At 43.7% G+C, this 20,195-nt stretch overlaps 1 protein-coding gene across 3 annotated transcripts in view; it reads right to left on the bottom strand.

The window, feature by feature from the left end:
- The window catches only part of GFM1 (G elongation factor mitochondrial 1), a 174,113-nt gene that overhangs the window by 102,947 nt on the left and 50,971 nt on the right, over positions 1–20,195 (bottom strand). For all 3 annotated transcript variants that reach the window (XM_029615162.1, XM_029615161.1, XM_029615160.1), the window contains exons 7-9: positions 12,853–13,007; positions 11,682–11,766; positions 11,419–11,556 (exon numbers count right to left, since the gene is read on the bottom strand). In XM_029615162.1, the coding sequence (XP_029471022.1) occupies positions 11,419–11,556; positions 11,682–11,766; positions 12,853–13,007 (378 nt within the window). The remainder of the gene's footprint in view (positions 1–11,418; positions 11,557–11,681; positions 11,767–12,852; positions 13,008–20,195) is intronic.

Raw genomic sequence — 20,195 nt, forward strand, 5'->3', positions numbered from 1 at the left:
CTTCATCCTCGCCATGCAAGTTGCCAATAATATTTTTAGATGTCTCCCCCAATGGACCGATAAGCCCACTTCCACGAAAACCTCTGACTAAGGTTTTCCTAACCACTCTCATCTCTAAGATATTGATGGACCAAGATGTCTCCTTCCTTGTCCAGAGGCCTTGTGCCATCTGATTTTGATACAATGCAAACCCCCCCCCCCCCCAAGCCACTCACACTAGCATCTGTAGTCATAGTTATCAGATCCAGAATTTCGAACTTCATCCCCTTTCGTCAAATTGTCCTGAGAGAGCCACTAGGAAAGGCTTGACCTGGCTTCTCCAGAGGGGCAATCAGATTTCAAAATCCTCTGTCTGGGGCTCCAATGGAAAAGAAGGGCTGTCTGCAATGGTCTCATAGGAGCAACCACCACAGAAACCAGATCTAGGGTAGATACCATCGAGCCCAGATCCTGAAGAAAATCCCAGATCCTGGGAGACTTCGTTTGTAACAATTTATGGACCTGCCCTTGCAGCTTCAACATCCTATCTGTTGTAAAAAAAACACCTTGCCTATATAGGTGTCAAAACAAGTCCTAAGATATTCCAAGAACTGAGCCAGCACTAGTTTGCTCTTGGAAAAATGTGTAACCCAGCCCAAAGATTGCAACAGCAGAACTGCCTCTGCACATGAACCTCTAATAATTCATGCTTGACTTTGCCCAAACCAAACAATTGTCCAAATAGAGGTGCATCAGTAGACCTTCCTTGCACAAAGCTACTGCTACCACCATCAGCACCTTGGAAAACATTTGAGAAGCAGTCACCAGCCCAATAAGGAGTGCCCGAAACTGAAAATGCTCACTTAGCACAGCAAACCTGAGGAATTTTTGATGTTCCTTCTGAATGGGTATGTGAAGATATGCCTCTGTAAGATCCATGGACGCTAGAAACTCCTCCTTTCCACCGCGATTACAGAGCAGAGTTTCCATGCAAAAGTGATGAACACAGGGATGCATTCATTTTCTTGAGATCCATGATGGGCCAAAAAGTACCCTCCTTTTTGGGGACCATGAAGTAAATGGAGTATCTCACCAGATCTCTTTCCACCTCTTGCAATGGGCTCACTGCATCCAGAAGAAGCTATCGCTCCAGCGTGGACTGCACCATTATCTTTTTCATTCTTGAAGCACATGGGGACACCATGAACGATTTTCTCACTGGCCGAGCAAATTCTAAGGTGTAGCTGTCTCTTATCACAGAGAGAACCCATTGAGCTGTTGTTAGCTTGGTCCACTCCTCATAGAAGCAAGCTAAATGCTCCCCTATGCATACACATGAGGAGAGGACCAAAATATCTTCTTTGGGAACTCTTGAAGAGCCCTGAAGTGGAACCAAATGTCTCCTGAGAACCTCTGCGGTCCCCTTAAAAGAACTGCAATTTGGACACAAATTGGCATTGCGAACAGGAACCTTTTCCCAGCTGATAATGCCTGGCCTCCCTAACCTTCTGTCTGTTTGGGCCTATCCTTCAGCAATTTATGGGATTTTGACTTTCCAAGATGTTTAACCAACTTGTCCAAATCTTCTCCAAAAAGCAGCTTGCCTTTAAAGGGTAGAGTACCAAGCTTTGACTTGGACCATACATCTACAGCCCAGTTACAAAGCCAGAAAAATCTCCTGGCCGAAAACACCAATAGCAGCAGGGATGGCCATGTTCCTCATATGCTGCTGCTGCAAAAATTGCCCCAGGATGACTCTTACCAGTTGCGATTCCCATACTGCTGCAACCACAGCCGGCACCATGGACAGAAGCCCTGAAGACCACCTGGCCCTCCTGAACACTGCAACATGCAGATCACACCCAGCCAAACAGCCGACTGCAGCTGCTGCCCAAGCCCCTGTTGCTTTTTTTTTTTTTACTTGCTTAAAAGGGACCAGACACCCAAAACAGCAAAATGAAGAGGAAAGGAGGAATTTGGGGGGAGAGAGATAGGGAGGCAAGGCTGGGGGTCTGAGGGAGCCAGTCCCACTGGCTTTCAAAACCATCCATCAAGACTGGGTCTAAGCTACCAAAGGGCCACTGACCCACTCCTGTACCAGGGGGATGGTCCTAAAATCAAACCTAGCATCCCTCTGGGAACCATAGATTTTTGTTTCCAAGTCCAACTATAGGTTTTGCACCTCTATCATTTGCTGGAGACAGACAAGACTGAGAGCCTGCAGGTGGCACAGTGTCTTAAGTTCTCTGTCTCCGTCTGCTGATAGGGGAGAAAAGCCCACGTCGGGGACTGGTCTGGGGGACAATAAGGAATACATGCCCTCAAAAAGAGGTATTTTGGGGGGAGTGGGGGGATAAGATTATAAAATGGGGAAAATCCCCAAGTAGATGCGAATGAAACTTAATGGTACACAGCCTCAGTATAGACCAATCCAAAATGAGATGGAAGCCCAAAGCAGCAGGTTGACAATGCCAAGTCAAAAAAAGGTATTTTTAGCAATCCCAAAAAACTTGAACCATGAAAGCACTGAATAAGTTTCTTAAGGCAGAGGGGCAGGACATCACAGTATATCTCACTAAAATACAACGAAGAAAGCAGAAGCCTTAAACGCCACTTCCACATATCCTAACTTGTTCAATGCAGATAACAATTGGAGAAATTACTTACCTAATAATTTGGTTTTCCTTAGTGTAGACAGATGGACTCAGGACCAATATATTATATGCTCCTCTGCTAGCAGATCAAGATTGAGTCAGGTTTCAAAGCTGAGGTCACCTTAGATACACCCCTGCACTGACCTCAGCCCTTCAGTATTCTCTTCAAAAGCCATTGTGGACATACTATTGTCCAAACTTGATTAATAACAGATAACCGTAACTACTCAAACAAACAAATGTTGAATCCCAGCAAGATTACAGATGCCCTGTTCTAGTGATTGGGTGACGATTTACCCGTAACCTCTTGGAATCGATATTCATTTCATGGACGATTCCTTGGACCCGCTCTTGGGCAGCCATGGGCGAGATGCCAAGTCCATCTGTCTACACTAAGGAAAATGAAATTAACAGGTAAGTAATTTCTCCATTTCTTAGCGTGTAGCCAGATGGACTCAGGACCAATCAGGGTGGGAGGCTGCCCGCGGTCCGGTTAGCACCGCCTTGCAAAGGCTGCGTCCTCTCGGGTCCGAACGTCCAGGCGATAGAACCTGGAGAAAGTGTGTAAGTAGGACCACATCACCGCCCGGCAGATGTCAACGGTGGACAGCAGTCTAGCTTCTGCCCAGGATACTGCCTGAGTCCTAATGGAATGAGCTTTAACCTGAAAGGGTTATAGCTTTCCTATCTCTACATAGGCTCCCGTGACCACCACCTTGATCCAGCAAGCTATGGTAGCCCACGAAGCTGGTTCACCCAGTCTCCTGTCTTGCGCACTGTTAACTTCCTGATACCGCACCAAAAGCCTACAGACGTTTAAATGGCAGAGGCGGTATTGTTCCTTATTCTTGAGCCTATCTAGGGATAGCAATGAAACAGACTGATTCAAGTGAAACTCGGAGACTACCTTGGGCAAAAGGATGGAACAATGCAAAGTTTAACACTCCTGGAGAGATCTGGAGGAACAGTTCCTGACATGACAATGCCTGTAGTTCAGAGATGCGACGAGCTGAACATATCGACACCAGGAACACCGTTTTCAGGATTAATAAGTGTAAGGAAAGACTGCACAGGGGCCAAAAGGGGGCCCTGACAAAAATTCCTAAACTAGATTAAGATTCCACAAGGGAGGCATTTTACTCCTTACAAAAAATGGGTCACGTCCGGATGCGCAGACAGATGGATTCCGTTCACCTCACCCCTGAAACAGAAGAGAACCACTACCTGGACCTTCAAGGAGTTAAGGGCCAACCCTTTATTCAAGCCATCCTGTAAAAATTCCAGAACCAGTGGCATTTTGACCATCTGAGGGGCAAAATCACATTCCTCATACCAGGCCTCAAATACTCTCCAGACCCTCTCATAAGCTAAGGACGTTTAGAACTTCCGTGCCCGGAGCAAGGTGGTAATTAATGCCGCTGAATATCCACGCTTCATCAGGCAAACCCTTTCAAGGGCCAAACTGTAAGACAGAACAGAGTTGGATCTTTGTATGGTGGGAGGCGGGGGGGGGGGGTTGTCTCCAACATATCTGCATACCATGGATGCCTGGGCCAATCTGGGGCTATTAGTAGGACTAATCCCCAGTGGCGCTCGATCCTGCAAATGACCCTGCTCAGCAGGGGCCACGGAAGGAAGGCGTAGAATAAGTCCTCTTCTGGCCAGGTCTGAACTAGGGCATCGATCCCTAGGGATCCCTGATCTCTTCTGTGACTGAAAAAAATCAGGGAACCTTCGCATTGTGAGATGCGGCCAGCAGGTCAATTGACGGGAGGCCCCAGCAATCTACCACCAGCTGAAAGGCTTAGGCCGACAACGCCCATTCTCCCTGCTTAGAAAGTCTGCTCTGATGTTGTCTTTCCCTACGATGTGGGAGTCAGAGATCATCTGTAGATGTAATTCCACCCATTCCATAAGGAGTTCTATCTTCTGTGATACTTGCTGGCCTTGGTTCCTCCCTAGTGGCTAATGTAGGGCCCCATTTGTTGCATTGTCCATTACCTGCAATTAAATTGACTTAGAAAATAGCCACTGCTATTACTAGCAACAGTAACATGGAATAGACTTAGTTTTTGGGTACTTGCCAGGTTCTTATGGCATGGATTGGCCATTGTTGGAGACAGGATGCTGGGCTTGATGGACCCTTGGTCTGACCCAGTATGGCATGTTCTTATGCTCTTATGTTCTTATCACGCGGACTGCCTGACCATGGAGTATGGGGCTTAACTGTAGACACGCCAATCTGACTGCCTGGGCTCCAGGTGGTTTATGCTCCAGAGCACTTCTTCCTCGGTCCAACGCCCTTGGGCCGTCAGTTCCTGACAGTGAGCTCCCCAGATCCGGAGGCTCACGTCTGTCATGAGAACCAGCCAGTTTGGCAGGAACAGGGTTACACCATTACCAGGGTGAGCTTCCTATAGCCACCACTGGAGTCAAGAACATACTTCCACCGGTAGGTGGGGGTGAATCCAAAGTCTTGAGACAGGGGGGTTCCAACATGACAGCAGGGAGCATTGGAAGTGGTTGCATGTTTGTCCTTGCTCACAGTACCACCTCCAGGGTGGACACCATGAATCCGAGGACTTGCAAATAGCTCCTCATTGTCAGGCAAATCAAGTTCATCAACAGATGCCCTTGGGACATCAACTTCCTTATCTGCATGGGCGGGAAGAAAACATTGCACTGCTTGATGCTGAACCGGACTCCCAGATAATCCAAGGACTGGGAGGGTTTGAAACTGTTTTGGTCCATTATACAACTTAGCCGACCTCTTGAAGCAGGGAAGTCAACCAAAGACTCTCTTCCACGGGCTTCGCTCGGATCATCCAATCGGGAACACTCTTCCATGGCTTCGCCTGGATCATCCAGTCATTCAAGTACGGGTGCACCAGGATTCCCTCTTTACTCAGTACTGTCATTACGACCACCATAATCTTGGAAAATGTTCTTGGGTGGTGGCCAGGCCGAAGGGCAGCGCCCAGAACTGATAATGACGGCCCAGTACCACAAGGTGTAGGAAACGCTGATGTTCTTGGTGGATTAGAATATGAAGATAGGCTTCGGAAAGGTCTAGGGAGGTTAAGAACTCTCCCGGTTGTTTGGCCATTATCACGAAGCACAGAGTTTCCATGTGGAACTGAATAACTCATAAATGACAGTTGGTACTCTTGAGATCCAGGATGGGGCAAAAGGAACCCTCTTTCTTGATGGAATAACACCCCATATCTTCCTGGGGTGCAGGTACTGGAATTATAGCCCTCATCCTGAGAAGCCTTACGAAGGTAGAGCCCCACAGTCTGCTTCTCATGCTGGGAGTGGCAAGTAGACATGTACATGCCCCGAGTAGCAAAACTCCAGTACATATCCTTCTCGTATAACATCTAATACCCATTTGTCCGAAGCTATCTCGACTCACCACTGGTAAAAGAGGGACAGCTAATCTACTGTCTCCTCGTTCTGAGGGTGGGTCGACAGAACCTCATTGGGGGGAGGGGGTTCGGGATGAACTTAAACCCAAACTTGCCTCTCTCTTGGACTGCTGACTCCGAACTTCTTAAAGGACTGTGGCTTTGGAAATGTCAAGTTTCTGTAGGGTTGAAAGCGTTGGGAGCCCCTGGGCTGACTCCTCATGGGCGAGGGGCACTGCTTTCTCTTATCTTCTGGTAGCCGTGGCCCTGGCGATTCACTCCATTTACTGTCCAGCTTTTCCAATTCGCTTCCAACGAGAAGTGATCTCTTAAAGGGCATTTTTGAGGGGATTGCCTTAGAGGTCACATCAGCTGACCAATTTCGCAGCCATAGCTGTTTTCTGGCCACTACCACTGAGGCCACTCCTCTGACCGAGGTACAGACTAGGTCACAGCCCTCATCAGATAAAAGGGCTATGAGGATACAACAAGAAGCAATCTGTAAGGTCATTGCTGTCGCATCAAAGGCTTGTTTAAAGATGGAGCCCATCCGACTATTATGCACATCCTTCAAGGCTGCTCCTCTCTCCACTGGGACAGTTGTTCACTTTGAGATGGTGCAGACCAGTGTATCCACCAAATGCTCTCTCACTGCCAGATCCAGTGAGTATAGAGCTCTAACTCTCGTCCCCCTTTTAAAACTTGCTTCTGGGGTGCCCCCAATCTAAGTCAATCAACTCCTGGATGGCTTCCAGTACTGCAAAGTAGCAAGAGGCTTTCTGTAGGGAAATCATACTGGACCAAGGAATCTGGATTCTCCTGCGTGTCGTCTGGGTCCCTGACAGGGATACCCTTGGTGAGGCGAGGTCTGTCGATAGTTCTTACTGGTTGAGGTTCTGTCCGGACAGGGCCCAGCAAGGTAGCAGACTGCGCCTGTATGAAGGCTTGAAGGCCCTGGAAAACTAATTCCATCCAAGAGAAGGCGGCAGGACCCATGCCTAGTCCAGGAAGTACTGGGGTAGGTGCCCTCTGAATTTCTCCCACGGATGGCCCATTTCTGGGGCACTAATATCCAGAGTACTTCCAGTAAGGCTGTGGCTAACCCATCATCTGAATGGGAGGAGCCCGCTTAGCAAAGTCCGAGGAAGCCAACTCTCCTTGAGCTTCATCACAGTGCTGACTCAGGTCGAAATCCAGGTCAGGCTGAGAAGCCTTAATACAACAAGCAGCACAGAGCGCAAGGCGCTTAAGTTTCTTGGTTGCCAGTGCCATTGCCAGTGGTAACTGTGCATTCCAATCAGCTGGCACTTTAAAAAATGATATGCGCACAAATTTAGAGCGCCTAGACAGGGTGCGGTGAGGCACAAACATGGTCCATGCACTCAGCTTTTCCTGTATACACTTATGACGTTATGCGTACAGCCGACACTCTATACGTGCAGACGTCTTACGTAGGACTGTACCACACACACACAGAACGTGTGCAAGATGGAGCCGATGAGGCCGATCATGTGGTGTGCCTAATGTGGGGCCTAGCCCACCAAGGCCTGCTCAACCCACTTGGAGGCCCAATTCTCCTTACCCCTCATGGGAGCGGGAACGACGTCTGTACAGGGCACCAAGCACAGAGACTGGAAGAAATCTACCGGAAATCCCTCCATAGTCTCTGGATCAGTACTTTTTTTTTTTTTTTTTTTACTTACCTGGGCTCAGTGCTTACCGGTTGAGTACAGAGATGATCTTTGGCTGCAGGGGAAGAGGACGTGGGCCTTCACCGCCGCGCTCAGCTTCCTGTACCTGCTGCCTTTCAGCTGCTCCAGCAGCAAAGTCCTCACCGAGAACCAGCTACCGGACCAAGGCACACCAATGGGGGATCTCGGAAATCACCTCAAGAATTCTCAACTAGGGGAGGGACCTTTAGGTATCACCGCAGGACAGCGGGACTCAATCTTTCTCCAATTTAAATTTGTTCTTCCAAAGGGTACAGCGATCCTGATAAGGAAAGCACATCCCCATCTGCTAGGAGCCAGAGAGATACTGAAGGGCTGAGGTCAATGTAGGGGTGTATCTAAGGTGAGGTCTGCTTTGAAACCTGACTCCGTCTCCATCTGCTAGCAGGGGAGCATATAACCCATTTGTCCTGAGTCCATCTGGCTACACGCTAGGAAATATAACATTCACAATAAAATATATAAAAAATAAACCATTAACATAATTTAATATTTGCAAGGATTAAGCATATACATTATTTTAATACCTGCAATATATACAATTAAACTATAGCATTTGTCATTAACCCTTAAGAGGTATTTTCTTGAAATTTTGGAGTTTCCTTCTGATGCAACTCCCTCCTTGGATAAAGTTTATTTTTTACCATCTAGCCCAGGCTCTCGAACTCAATCACATGCTGTTATGGAGAATTTGACGGAATATCTTTAGTCATCTATGAAGTGGTAGAATGAGCTACACTATTGGAACCTTTTTTCTCCGATAGTGATTTAAGTTCAGTAATGAAGAAAACCTTCAGGAAATCTACTGTATCTTTTATGGGTCAATCTGTAAGGATACTTCGGACTTGGCTAATGCTACACAAGAAAGAAGGAAGGGATTCCTAGCATTGTGTCAGTTCACCCTAGCCATAGGGACAACCTTCTTTCTAAGATATCCGTGTAAATGTATAGTCAAATATAACAGAGATAGCTTTGTTTTCTTTTCACCTGAGCAACTTAAGATCTTTATTGATTCTAGGCAAATGTTATCATCCGGAAGAAATTAAGTTTAAGTGACGTCCAATATATATTTTGGGAGCCATAGTAAGCTATGTCTTTCTTTTGTTTAAATTACCTTTATATCTCCTTATTTGGTTTACCTCCCCCGCTAGTTGTGGTCTAATGCAGTGGTACTCAACAGGGGTGTCGGGACACACTAATGTGGTGCAGACCCAGCAGATGGCTGCTCTTTCCTCATCAGTCTGGACAGGAGTCGGCTGATTTCTCCTTTATTGGGCACGAGAGAAAGCTTCTCTTGCTTCCTTCTCCTCTTCCTGGCCCAGTGGGAGGTTATTCCCTTCTCTTTCACCAGATTAGAGTGAGATATCACCAACTCCTGTTCATATGAGCCTGGCAGGACACCAACTTTATCTTCCTCTGCATGGCCTGGCAGCGAGGCTGCTGATGCTCTCTTCATCCCATGGGGCCTGGACAAGAAAGCAGGAGCATGAGGAAGAGAGATGCACTGCTGACGTCCACTGCTGTTGCCTCATCTGCTTCCTTTCCTCAGTACTTCTTGCTTTCATCTGCTGCTGTTAAAGAGGGAGGGAGACTCTAGATTGGACTGAAGACTTATGCTGGCTGGGAACCAGGAGGAGGAGGAAATGTGCTGGGCAGGAAGGCCTTGGGAGATAGACAGTTAGGAGTCTGCTGGGTAGAAAGGGGTGAGGGAAAGGAAGTTGGGTTGCTGGGTAAGGAGAGGTGGAGGAAAGAGGGGCAGGGAGGAAAGATGGAAGTGGAAGTATGGGTTGGGGAGAAGGGAGGTCAGAGGATGCTGAGTAGGAAGGGGGGTCATAAAGAGGTGGTCAGAGGTATGCTGGATAGGGAAGGGGAGAGAGAAAGCAAGGAAGGTTGAGCAGGGCAGAGAGGAACACAGGGAAGAGAATGCAGAGGTGGGGGGTGTCGGAAATGTTGTGAAGGGACGATTGAGTAGTTGGGAGAAGTGAGGTGTGATGGGGGCATGGAGGGGAGTAACGGGGTACAACAGCTATAATATATCAGTTTTGAGAATGTGCATTCCTTGTATCTTTGAACTTTGCTAGTATAGGAGGAAATATATTTCTGTTCCTAGTTCTCCAGTTTTGTACTGCATGCAGGTGGTCTTCTTGGGGTTTCCATTCCAGTTTTTGTTTCTCCATTTGTAATTTGTGGTATTTTATTCTGTATTAGGAGAAGGTAGGTCTGTCTGTTTTCTGTATGTATGCATGTGACTGAGATAAGGTACTTTACTAGCAAGTAGGGATTTGTATCAGTTATTTGTTGTTTTTTCTGAATATGATATTGCACTGGTGATGAACTGCTGCCTTTTCATGGGTAGGGCTATTGCTGTTTCATTTCTTGAAGTTAGTGCTGCTGCGGTATGGCTGCGGTATGGCAGGTTTGATAGACATATACAGAGTGGGGTTTGTTTTTATTTTCTAGGTTATTTATTATTTTACAATGCACCTGGTAGTAGAGGGAATTTGTGATGCTGTTATTGAGATGACACCAGAATCAGAATATCTTTTTTGTTTGGTGAATTGTACAGGGAAATACCTTAGTTCTGCTCTGCACTCATTTGGGCCGATACAGTACTGTTAGCCCAGGTTTGGACGCGCGTTTTCGAAAACGCGCGTCCAACGCCCCCGAAACTAATAGCGCCCGCAACATGCAAATGCATGTTGATGGCCCTATTAGTTATTCCCGCACGATACAGAAAGTAAAATGTGCAGCCAAGCCACACATTTTAATTTCGGCCGGCACCGGGGAAGTGTACAGAAAAGCAGAAAAAAATGCTTTTCTGTACACCCTCCGACTTAATATCATAGCGATCTTAATATCATGGCTCAATTTAGCCAGCGTCCATTTTCCGAACCCATAGCAGTCAGCGGGCTCGAGAACAGATGCCGGAAAAATTGAGCATCGTCTGTTAAACCCGCTGACAGCCACCGCTCCTGTCAAAAAGGAGGCGCTAGGGACGCGCTAGTGTCCCTAGTGCCTCTTTTTACCGCGGGTCCTAATTTGCATATTCTTCCCCCCTGAATCATGCGCACAGGAGAGTGGGTGCTTGCCCGCTCTCCCGCGATTTTTACTGAATCGGCCTGATTGTTAGGAAGCGGGAGATTCCTGTGGATACAGAGTATATGTTTATATTTAGTCCTATGATGGTCAAGCGTTCAGTGTGTCTCACATATGAGCGTCATCTCTCAGGTGTGTCCCAATAGAAAAAAGGTTGAGAACTACTGGTCTAATGGATACTGCGAATTACTGTGATCTGGAAATGTTTCTTTAATTTTATTTTTTTTGTGTATTGCGTGTATCATGTTTCTGAAACAAAGTGGATTCATTGTGTACATTTCTTTTTAAATTTCAACAAGCAATAAATAAAAAATACAAAACAAACTATAGAAGCTGTCCCTTTTTAATAGGATCAATGTGAATCTAAATCCTTTTGATAGCTGCATTATGTCTATATTTCTTGGCCATTTATACGTTGTGTCTCTGGGCACATAGGCAATATATCCTGGCTATTTGTAAAAAGGAGCTTCTCATTCTATCTACGGGAAAACTGGAAGCTAAAGCAGTCATTCCTCTTGTCACTGATGGGCAGGTGGTTTCTACAATGCTCACCTCCATGCTGTCTGCGTGCATGCGGGCTAGACGCTGCACCCGCACCTTCTTCTTCATCCGTGTGTTGTAGATGTATTCGCTCTTCTTTAGCATGCCCTGATAGACCCGCATGTATGTTAGCTGCCCGAAACGGCCAGCCTGGAATTAAAAGCAAGGCTTGCAGCTCATTAAAACTGAAATAGACATCAAAATGGCTGTGCAATAGTAAAAGAATGCACACAAGACCAGTTTGAAAGAATTTAATAAATTGATCAATAACCTACCTCAAGTTTAAATGCCAAGCCTACAAATGGTTCTGTGTCATCTCTTGCAGAGTTCATTAAAACCTTGACACACTCTTCTGAATTCCTTAATGGAAAAACAGAAAAACTTTATGCTTCCCTTGCAGAAGGTAAAATTCACCATGGGATTACGGATTGCCCCGCATTCTGCATGGTTTAAAGCACAACACTCTTATAATGCAATGGAGGAGGACACAGCTCCAAGGAAGAGAGTAAGCAGATTGATGGAATAGGATCAAGGCCACTGCCGCTTCTTCTGATTGGACCTGGGCCCCAGTCTCCTGTGTGATTTGGCCGAGACTGACCAATTCCATGGCAAGGGCCAAATTATGCGGACCTTACCCAGTTTGCAGAACTGCAGGATTGGGGGGGGGAGGGGGCCCTGTTGATATCTTATGCTGTATCACTTCCTGTAATGTGCTACTGTGCCAATACAAAATGTTATATCTATTTGAAGAAATATTTCCTGGCTCCAAGGGTTTTAACAATAACCACCATTAAGTTTTGTGTATAATTAAAAACTCCTTGTTCTGGGGCACTCTACTTTCCCTTGCACACTAACATGTGCAAAGGAGTTATGCATGTAAATGTAACATTGTCGCAGCAATTTTCAAAAGCCATTTTCCTGTGTTAAGCACACTTAACATGGGTAAAATCTATGGACAATTCAATGGTATATATTGTAGCAATTTTCAAAAGCCCACTTACACAGGAGAAGTGCATTTACAAATGTAAAACCAAATTTTAAATGTGTAAATGCTTTTGAACATCAGGCCCTAAGATTTGCACCTATTTTTAGATTTAAAGCATCCCTCATGCCTTGAGACAAAGTGGCAGATTTCAGTTCTGGAATTCCTGTAGGGGGTGCTATGCCAATTAGCAAACTGGTCCAAGCTGTGATGTGCCAGGACATCAACTGAAGTGTAACCAGTCTTAGCCAATCTGTAGACAGGATTTTTGCTCCCAATTTCAATATATGGTAACTTCCAACAATAAAGTGATTTGTTGGTTAAAACAAGAAACACAGTACCTAAAAAAAAAAAATATATATTGCACTTATGCTATATTTCCAGCCAATCATCCTGTTTAGCACTTCACAACCATCTGAAATCCCAGCTCCAAACTCCTCGTATAAATTTTCTCCAGCACTTACTCCTGGTTAAGAATTGCATAGTTCTGAACTTCGGAAGGATTTGGAAGATACTCTATAACTGCATCTAACAGGGGTTGTATTCCTTTATTCTTCAAAGCACTTCCCAGAAAAACAGGTGACAAGGCCCTTCTCACTGTTGCTCTTCTGATTGCAAGCTAGAAAAAAAAAAAAAAAAGTACATTTTTAGTCTATTAGGAAAATAAAATCCAAATACTTTGGCTCTATCCTAGGTGTGTATCCTGTGTGCCTCGCATCAAGGAGTAACATTTATTACACCCTAAAATGAATATCTGACAGCATAGTACAAACAACCAAATACAACAAAATTTAAAAAACTCAATCACATTGACAAAAATAAATATCCAAAATATGGCATAATTAAATATAAACAACCTAAAATAAAATAGCATCTTACCCCATAAACAAAATTATAGCACACAATGATTCTCGACCATGGATATACTGTATGTATTCCTGGGGTAAGTGGATACCTATCAGACCACCACCACACAGGAGAGGGGAACCCAAACTGTGGAGAGCTACTTTAGCAGGAATTTACTATAACAAAAATATATAGTTAGATTTATTCTAATTAAGAAAATTTAGAGAAAGTTATCACTACCACCCACCCCTATCACTCAAAGTAGCAACCTAATGTAGGAGATCCTAGACTCCCCATCAGCTGCTAAGTTCTGACCCAGGGAAGTAAAATGGAGACATGCAGCATCATTGCTGTCACTCAGGAAAGGTTGCCATCACTAGCACAAGAGGAGCAGGAGAGGCAGCTAGCTGCAGAACCAAAGCAGAGACATCAGGCACTGCAGGGTACCATGAAAGTGCTGTGCCTCCTGTTCCCATAGCTGTTTTCTCTTCCTCTTGTCTCACTACTGTACGGATTTTTGATTGGAAATGAAGCTTACACAAGAATAGAGGAAGGGAAGGCAGCTTTGGAGACCCGAAACAGTTCTTTCACTGTCTCTGCTTTATTCCTGTGGCCTACTGCTTCTCCTGAGTCCCACTAATCACGTACTTGTGATGGTAGGTCTATTGCTGTTCTCTACTTGCCAAGGGAAAGAGACCAAGACTAAGGAGATAAGAGATGTGAAAAGAGCCGTAAGTGGGGGCTGGGGTACTAAGGAATTGGAGAGAGCAAAACAGGGAAACAGATCAAGAGAAGGTATTTGGAAACCTTGTTGGTGGTGATTAATCAAGGGAGATGAAAGAAATAGGTAGGGAGAGAGAGAGGTATATGGTAAAGAATCAGAGAAAGAAGACTAAGGGCTGGGAGGTGGGAGAGAGAAGACTAAGAACCAAAGAGATGGCAGACAGGAGGGATCAACAGGGGAAAAATATGAAAAAGAGATGGAAAAGAATAGAGAGATAATTGGAAAAGAAAAATTGAGAGAAATGAGAATAAAGGTCTGAAAGGTAGGCGAGGAACAGAGATGTAAAAAGGGAGACAAGCACAGAAGAAAAGAGAAAATGGAAAGAACTAGGAAACAGAGAAACATGATGATAGAAAAAGACTGTACCATCCATCTGTCCAATTAATTTATCATTATAATTCTCATCACTGCCGTAGAGATCCCCTGTATTTCTATCATGCTTTCTTGAATTCAGATACTGTTTTTTTGCCTCCACCATCCTCTCTGTAGATTACTTCTGAGTCTACCCTCTTTCAAGCTCATCTCATGACCCCTCATTCTGGAGCCTCCTTTCCATTGAACAAAGTTAAAAGAGAGACAAGATGAAAGCAGAGAAGAGACTGAGGGGAAAATCCTTACAATCAATCAGAATAAACAAAAAAGTATAGTATTTGCTATATTTAGATTTTTTTGTGAATTGGGGATACACAAGACATGCCCAACTCTTGAAAGGGAGTACAGCAATCATGAAATGGTCAGAACTACTGATATAAACCCCAAAAGCTTGTTAAATGGCCAAGTCTTGAGATATTTCCAATGAACAATCTAATTCCTACAGGGATGGTATTCTACAAGACTGCTAGAAAAAAGGAAAATGCCTGATATAGTGTGCAGGTAAGGTGAGTCTTCTTAAAAGGTATAATAAGATAAGCAGCTTGTGAAGATCTTAGCTGCCTAGCTAGATAGTAAGATGTCAAACGTTTCTGGATGTACAATGGACTGCCTAACTGGAAGGCTTTAAAAGTCAATACATTTTTTTTAATGGAATGCACCAATGTATAGGCAGCCAGTAAGGAGAAAACAGGACCAGAGTTATATAGTCTCTTCAACTCACCCCGCAAAAAATCCAAGCAATATTTTGAATCATGTGCAATTTTTGAGCCACTTTCACTGGAAGACCATTAAACAGACTATTACAGTAGTCCACACAACATTAAATTGTCACCCGAGTCACTGTTGCTAAGACAGAAACTTATCTAATGGAGTTTTTCAATCCTCATGACGAGCATTACTGACAGTTCCAAGTTAGACTAGTCGTAATGAAGCAAAGAGCATTTTCATAAGCTGGTCCTATTTTATGGAATGCCTCACCTCTTAGTTTCAGATAATTACCCTGCATTTCCTAAATGTAAAACCTGGCTTTTGCAAAAGATCTTTGTATAATTTTATCATTTATTTATTTATTTAAGGTGTTTTGTATACCGTCATCCGGTTTCGCCATCGTAACAGTTTACATAAACATGCAAGATATTACATCATCATCACAGAGATCTAACATGTATAGAAGGTTACTTAATTCTACTAGTTCTTAATTGAGTTTGAGTATGCTCTTGTGAACAGCCAGGTTTTTAATTCCTTTTTGAACGTTTTAATGCTTGGCTGATTTCTTATTCCACTTGGTATTGAGTTCCATAGTTTGGGGCTGGCGATGGAGATTGCTCTTTCACGTGTTAAGTTTAGTCGAGTGCTCCTAGCGTGGGGGATTTTGAGGAGGCTTTTGTTCTTAGATCTTAAGTTCCGTTTTGGATTGTGTGTTACTATGTATTTGCTTAGCCAATTGCTTTGCTGTCCTATGATCATTTTATGCAATGTTGTGAATATTTTTATTCAATTCGGTATTTTATCGGGAGCCAGTGTAACGAGATTAAAGTTGGTGTTATGTGCTCCAGTTTTTTTGATCCGGTCAGAATTCTGGCAGCTGCATTCTGTAATATTTGGAGTGGACGTATGGTTGAGAGGGGTAGTCCAAGGAAAAGGGCATTGCAGTAGCATGTATCTTGTAATTCTGATGTTTGTCATCCTATTTGTATTTATGTTTTATTCAGTGCCTTGTAGTCCATTGAAAAGAGTTTATACACTGTCTAAAACATTGTAGTAGCAAAAAGGAACTTCTAGACATATTAGAGTCATACTTATCCATAGAAAGAGTGGAATCAAAAACCATATCCAGAACCTGGACATAATCTTTAGGGGTCAGGGCCACTGCACTAAGCAGCTGGGGCTTTGATCAGGAGTCTTCTCAACCCACACCACCTCTGTTTTACTAGGGTTTGGGCATAATTAGTTTCTAAATAACCAATTCCGAATATCCTCTAAACCTTGGTTGATATAGAAACAAACATGATGGCAGATAAGGACTATCGACCCCCTGCTTCCTCTGCCCCAGAGATTCTGGTACTTGTCCCTTGAACTCAGATACTGTCCTTTTCTTCACCACCTCCACAGAAGGCTGTTCCATGCGTCCACCATCCTTTCTGTAAAGAAACATTTTCTTAGTTTACTCCTATCCACTTTCACTCTCATTCCAGACCCTCCTTTCCATTGTACGAGACCTACTTCTGTGCATTTATTTTTTGGAGGTATATAAATGTTTTTATCGTATCTCCCCTTTCCCTCCTTGTTGTACATGTTTTGATCTCTAAATCTATCCCCATATACTCAATCCTTCTGGGCCTACCCGCCAGCACAATCAAACCACTTCAGATGGTCCAGAACGCGACGGCCAGGATCCTCACAAACACCAATAAAAGGGAACAAATCACCCCTATCCTCCAGAACCTTCACTGGCTGCCAATTAAATTCAGGATACTCTTTAAAGCACTCATGATGATCCATAAGGCCTTACACATCATCTCCCCCCTCAACCTAACCTTCCAAGTTCAGCAGCACACTACCATGAGACCCATCAGAAGAGCGTACAAGGATATGCTACAAACCCAGCCGGCCAAAACCTCACTTAGGAAACGCGCCCTTTCCACAGCTGGTCCCTCACTTTGGAACTCGCTCCCTCCGGACCTCCGCCAAGAACCCTGCCTTTCGGTACTCAAAAAGAAGTTAAAGACTTGGCTATTTAGCCAAGTGTTCCCTGAGAGCTAAGAGCCGATGAATCGAGCTTTATAGATGCAGGTCCACCAATCCCACTGTAAATATGTTCTGAATTTGAATTTGTATATGTTTTGAATTGTACTTTTTTTGCTAATCATGTTTTGAATTGCATTCCACTGGTTCTCTGTAAGTTTCAGTTTCAACCTTGTTCCAATGTATCCGCCCCTAAGGCGACAGTTCAGTTCTCTGTAAACCGGTGCGATATGTATTCTATACAGGAACATCGGTATATAAAAATGAAAAAATAAATAAATAAATAAATATACGTTATTATGAAAACTGTTAATCATTTTAGTAACTGCCCTCTGGACAGACTACTGGGTTTCTATCATTTTGAAGCTGCAGATTCCTGATTTGTCCATTGTACTCCAAATGAAGTCGCACCAAAGACTCCTACAGAGACATTATCACCTCCTTTTCTTGCTAGCTATTCCTCTCCCTATGCACCCAAACCATCCTTCTGGCTTTTGCTGATCACCCCCAAATCCCACAATTTTCTGCACAGAACTACACCCCATATTCTATACTGCTCTCTTGGAGTTTTGCAACCCAAAATGCCTGGTTCTGTTGCAAATTTTGATATCTGCAAAAAGGCAAACTTTTCCCAATAGCCCTTCTGCAATGTCGCTTATAAAAATGGTATAAAATTGAACAGAGGACGGACCATCCTTTTGCTTGGATTGAACACATTTTATCACTACCCTTTGCTATCACTCACTTAACCAGTTTGTAACTCAGTCAATCTCTTTAGGACACATACCTTATCTTCTCACATTTGTGGAAGCAACAATTGTATATCACCGGCTTAACCAAAAAAAATGGAAAATCCAGATTGGTAATCAAATCTGCAAGGATTTTAAATAAAGATTAAATAAGAGTGGTGAAAGAATTGAACTTTAGGGGACCCATACCTAAGAGTAGGAGACAGGGATTGAAAGCCACTCAGTTTCACACTCTTATCAATAGTTAGTAAGCAATGCCTGAAATCAAAGTAATGCTTTACCCTTGAAGCCAAATGATTTCAACTGGTCAAGAGCAGGAGCATGGTCCAGAATATCGAAAATGGTGAAAAAATCCAGCAGGATAAGAAACGTTGAAAAAAGCTCCTTCACATACTGGATTAATGAATCTTAAGAGTCACAAGTGCTATCTTTGTACTATAGCCCTTTCTAAAGCCATCTTGTTGAGGATTAAAAAATGGGATTCACTGACATGCTTTTCAATCTAAGGAACACAGCTCTCTCCACATATTTTAACAATAGTGGGATATTGGAAAGTAGTTACAAACTGGATACATTTTCAGGATCCAAACCTCTTTGAAGAGAGATGGAAAACCTCTTAATCAAGCAAGAATTTTTAATATAAAGTAACCAATCATAAAGATCAACAATACCATTCTTAAGCAGAGTTAAGTAGACGAGGAATAAATTGAAATTTCTTGTTTATGATTATTATTTATTAATTTTTATATACCCGTGTTCATGAGAACATATCACATCGGTTTACATTTATTATCAAATATTCATTTAAAAATATTTGCATTTCCAAAATTAAAAGAAAAGATATAAATACATAATTTCTTAATAAAATAAAAACAATAAAATAATAAAATAGTTAAAGTATTAAAATTTAAACATTTAAAGATTCAAAAAGTTAAGAACAGCAATAAGATAAATAAATATTAAATACTAAAAGGGTATAAAATCTTTAAAATTCTTGGAAGGCTTGTTGGAATAGCCAAGTTTTTACACCCTTTTTAAATACTTTAAATGTCTGATTCCATCCGCAAGTCTTGTGGTAGAGAGTTCCACAGTTGGGGCCCAGCAATGGAGATCGCCCTTTCTCGTACGTTATTGAGGTGTGCAATTTTGGGAGATGGAATAGGCAACATCTTACCTAATTTACTTTCCAGCTAGAACTAGTTCTTACGCATGGGATATTCTCCTACCCTCAGCTGTTGGAGACAGAGGACACATTTCTTCAATAACCTCACCCTGGGCTATAAGGGGAGGTGCGGACCTAGGCAATTGCCAGCAATCTGTGTCCAGCAACTGTAGACAAATGAGGACTGGTCATATTAATTCTCAGAGTCTAGGCTAGGGCCCAGCCTGGTTGAGCCCTCCTGCTCCTGGGGCATCAGTCTCTTGGGATTGATTTCCCCAGTAAATCCTACCTCCCAGGGGGACCTGGTGGAGGATTCCCCTGAAGTTGATCCCAGTACCTCTAGGGTTTTGTGGACTCTAGGGAAAGGGATTACCTGGACAGTAGAGGGGCAGCATGGGTGAGAGAGGGTGAGAGAGGTTCTCAAAGCCTCTCGCACCCTTTCATTTCTCTCTCTCCTGCTTCCCTGTTACTCCTGGCTAATAAAGTAAAAAAAAACAGAAGCAGGCACCCAAGGTGGCTTCTCAGACTGTAAGTATAGTGGCAAGGAGAGGCGAGCAGAGAAAAACAGAAAAAAGAGGAGAGGCTAAACCTTAAGATTCCTACAGTACCCTGAATGTAATCCGCTTTGAAGTGCCGAAATGAATATAAATAAATAAATAACTAAAATGTCACATTCAATAGAGACAGATTTAAAGCAGCAGCAGCATCACTGAGACACAGGATAGGTCAGATCCCTATTCACAGAAAAGAGACATCACTATATAGAGAATTTGCATTTAAAACCTGTGAGCCGATAAACATTCTCCTTCCCCACTCTTGGTTTTGGTCTCACTCTGTCCTTGTACCTTATCTTTGGAGCAAGTTCCCTCCTGATACCCAAGCATCAACTACATTGATTAGGTTTAAATCCAAGTTGAAGACTTTTTTCAAGCTCACTTTTGGATAATTCACTTTTTAATATTTTTGGCCAGTAGTTCTATGAATATGCAGAACTGTAGTTAGCATATGGCCAGTATGGCCTTGGACACAGGCACCACCCACTAGGGGTGCCATTGCGTGAAAACTATCAGCCTTCTCCTCCCTGCCCCCACCCTGGCAGTAAACAGTGTGGCTCATAGGACCTCAAAAACCAATCTCCTCCACCCACCC

The sequence above is a fragment of the Rhinatrema bivittatum genome, chromosome 9 (assembly GCF_901001135.1).
Source record: "Rhinatrema bivittatum chromosome 9, aRhiBiv1.1, whole genome shotgun sequence".
Lineage (NCBI taxonomy): Eukaryota > Metazoa > Chordata > Amphibia > Gymnophiona > Rhinatrematidae > Rhinatrema > Rhinatrema bivittatum.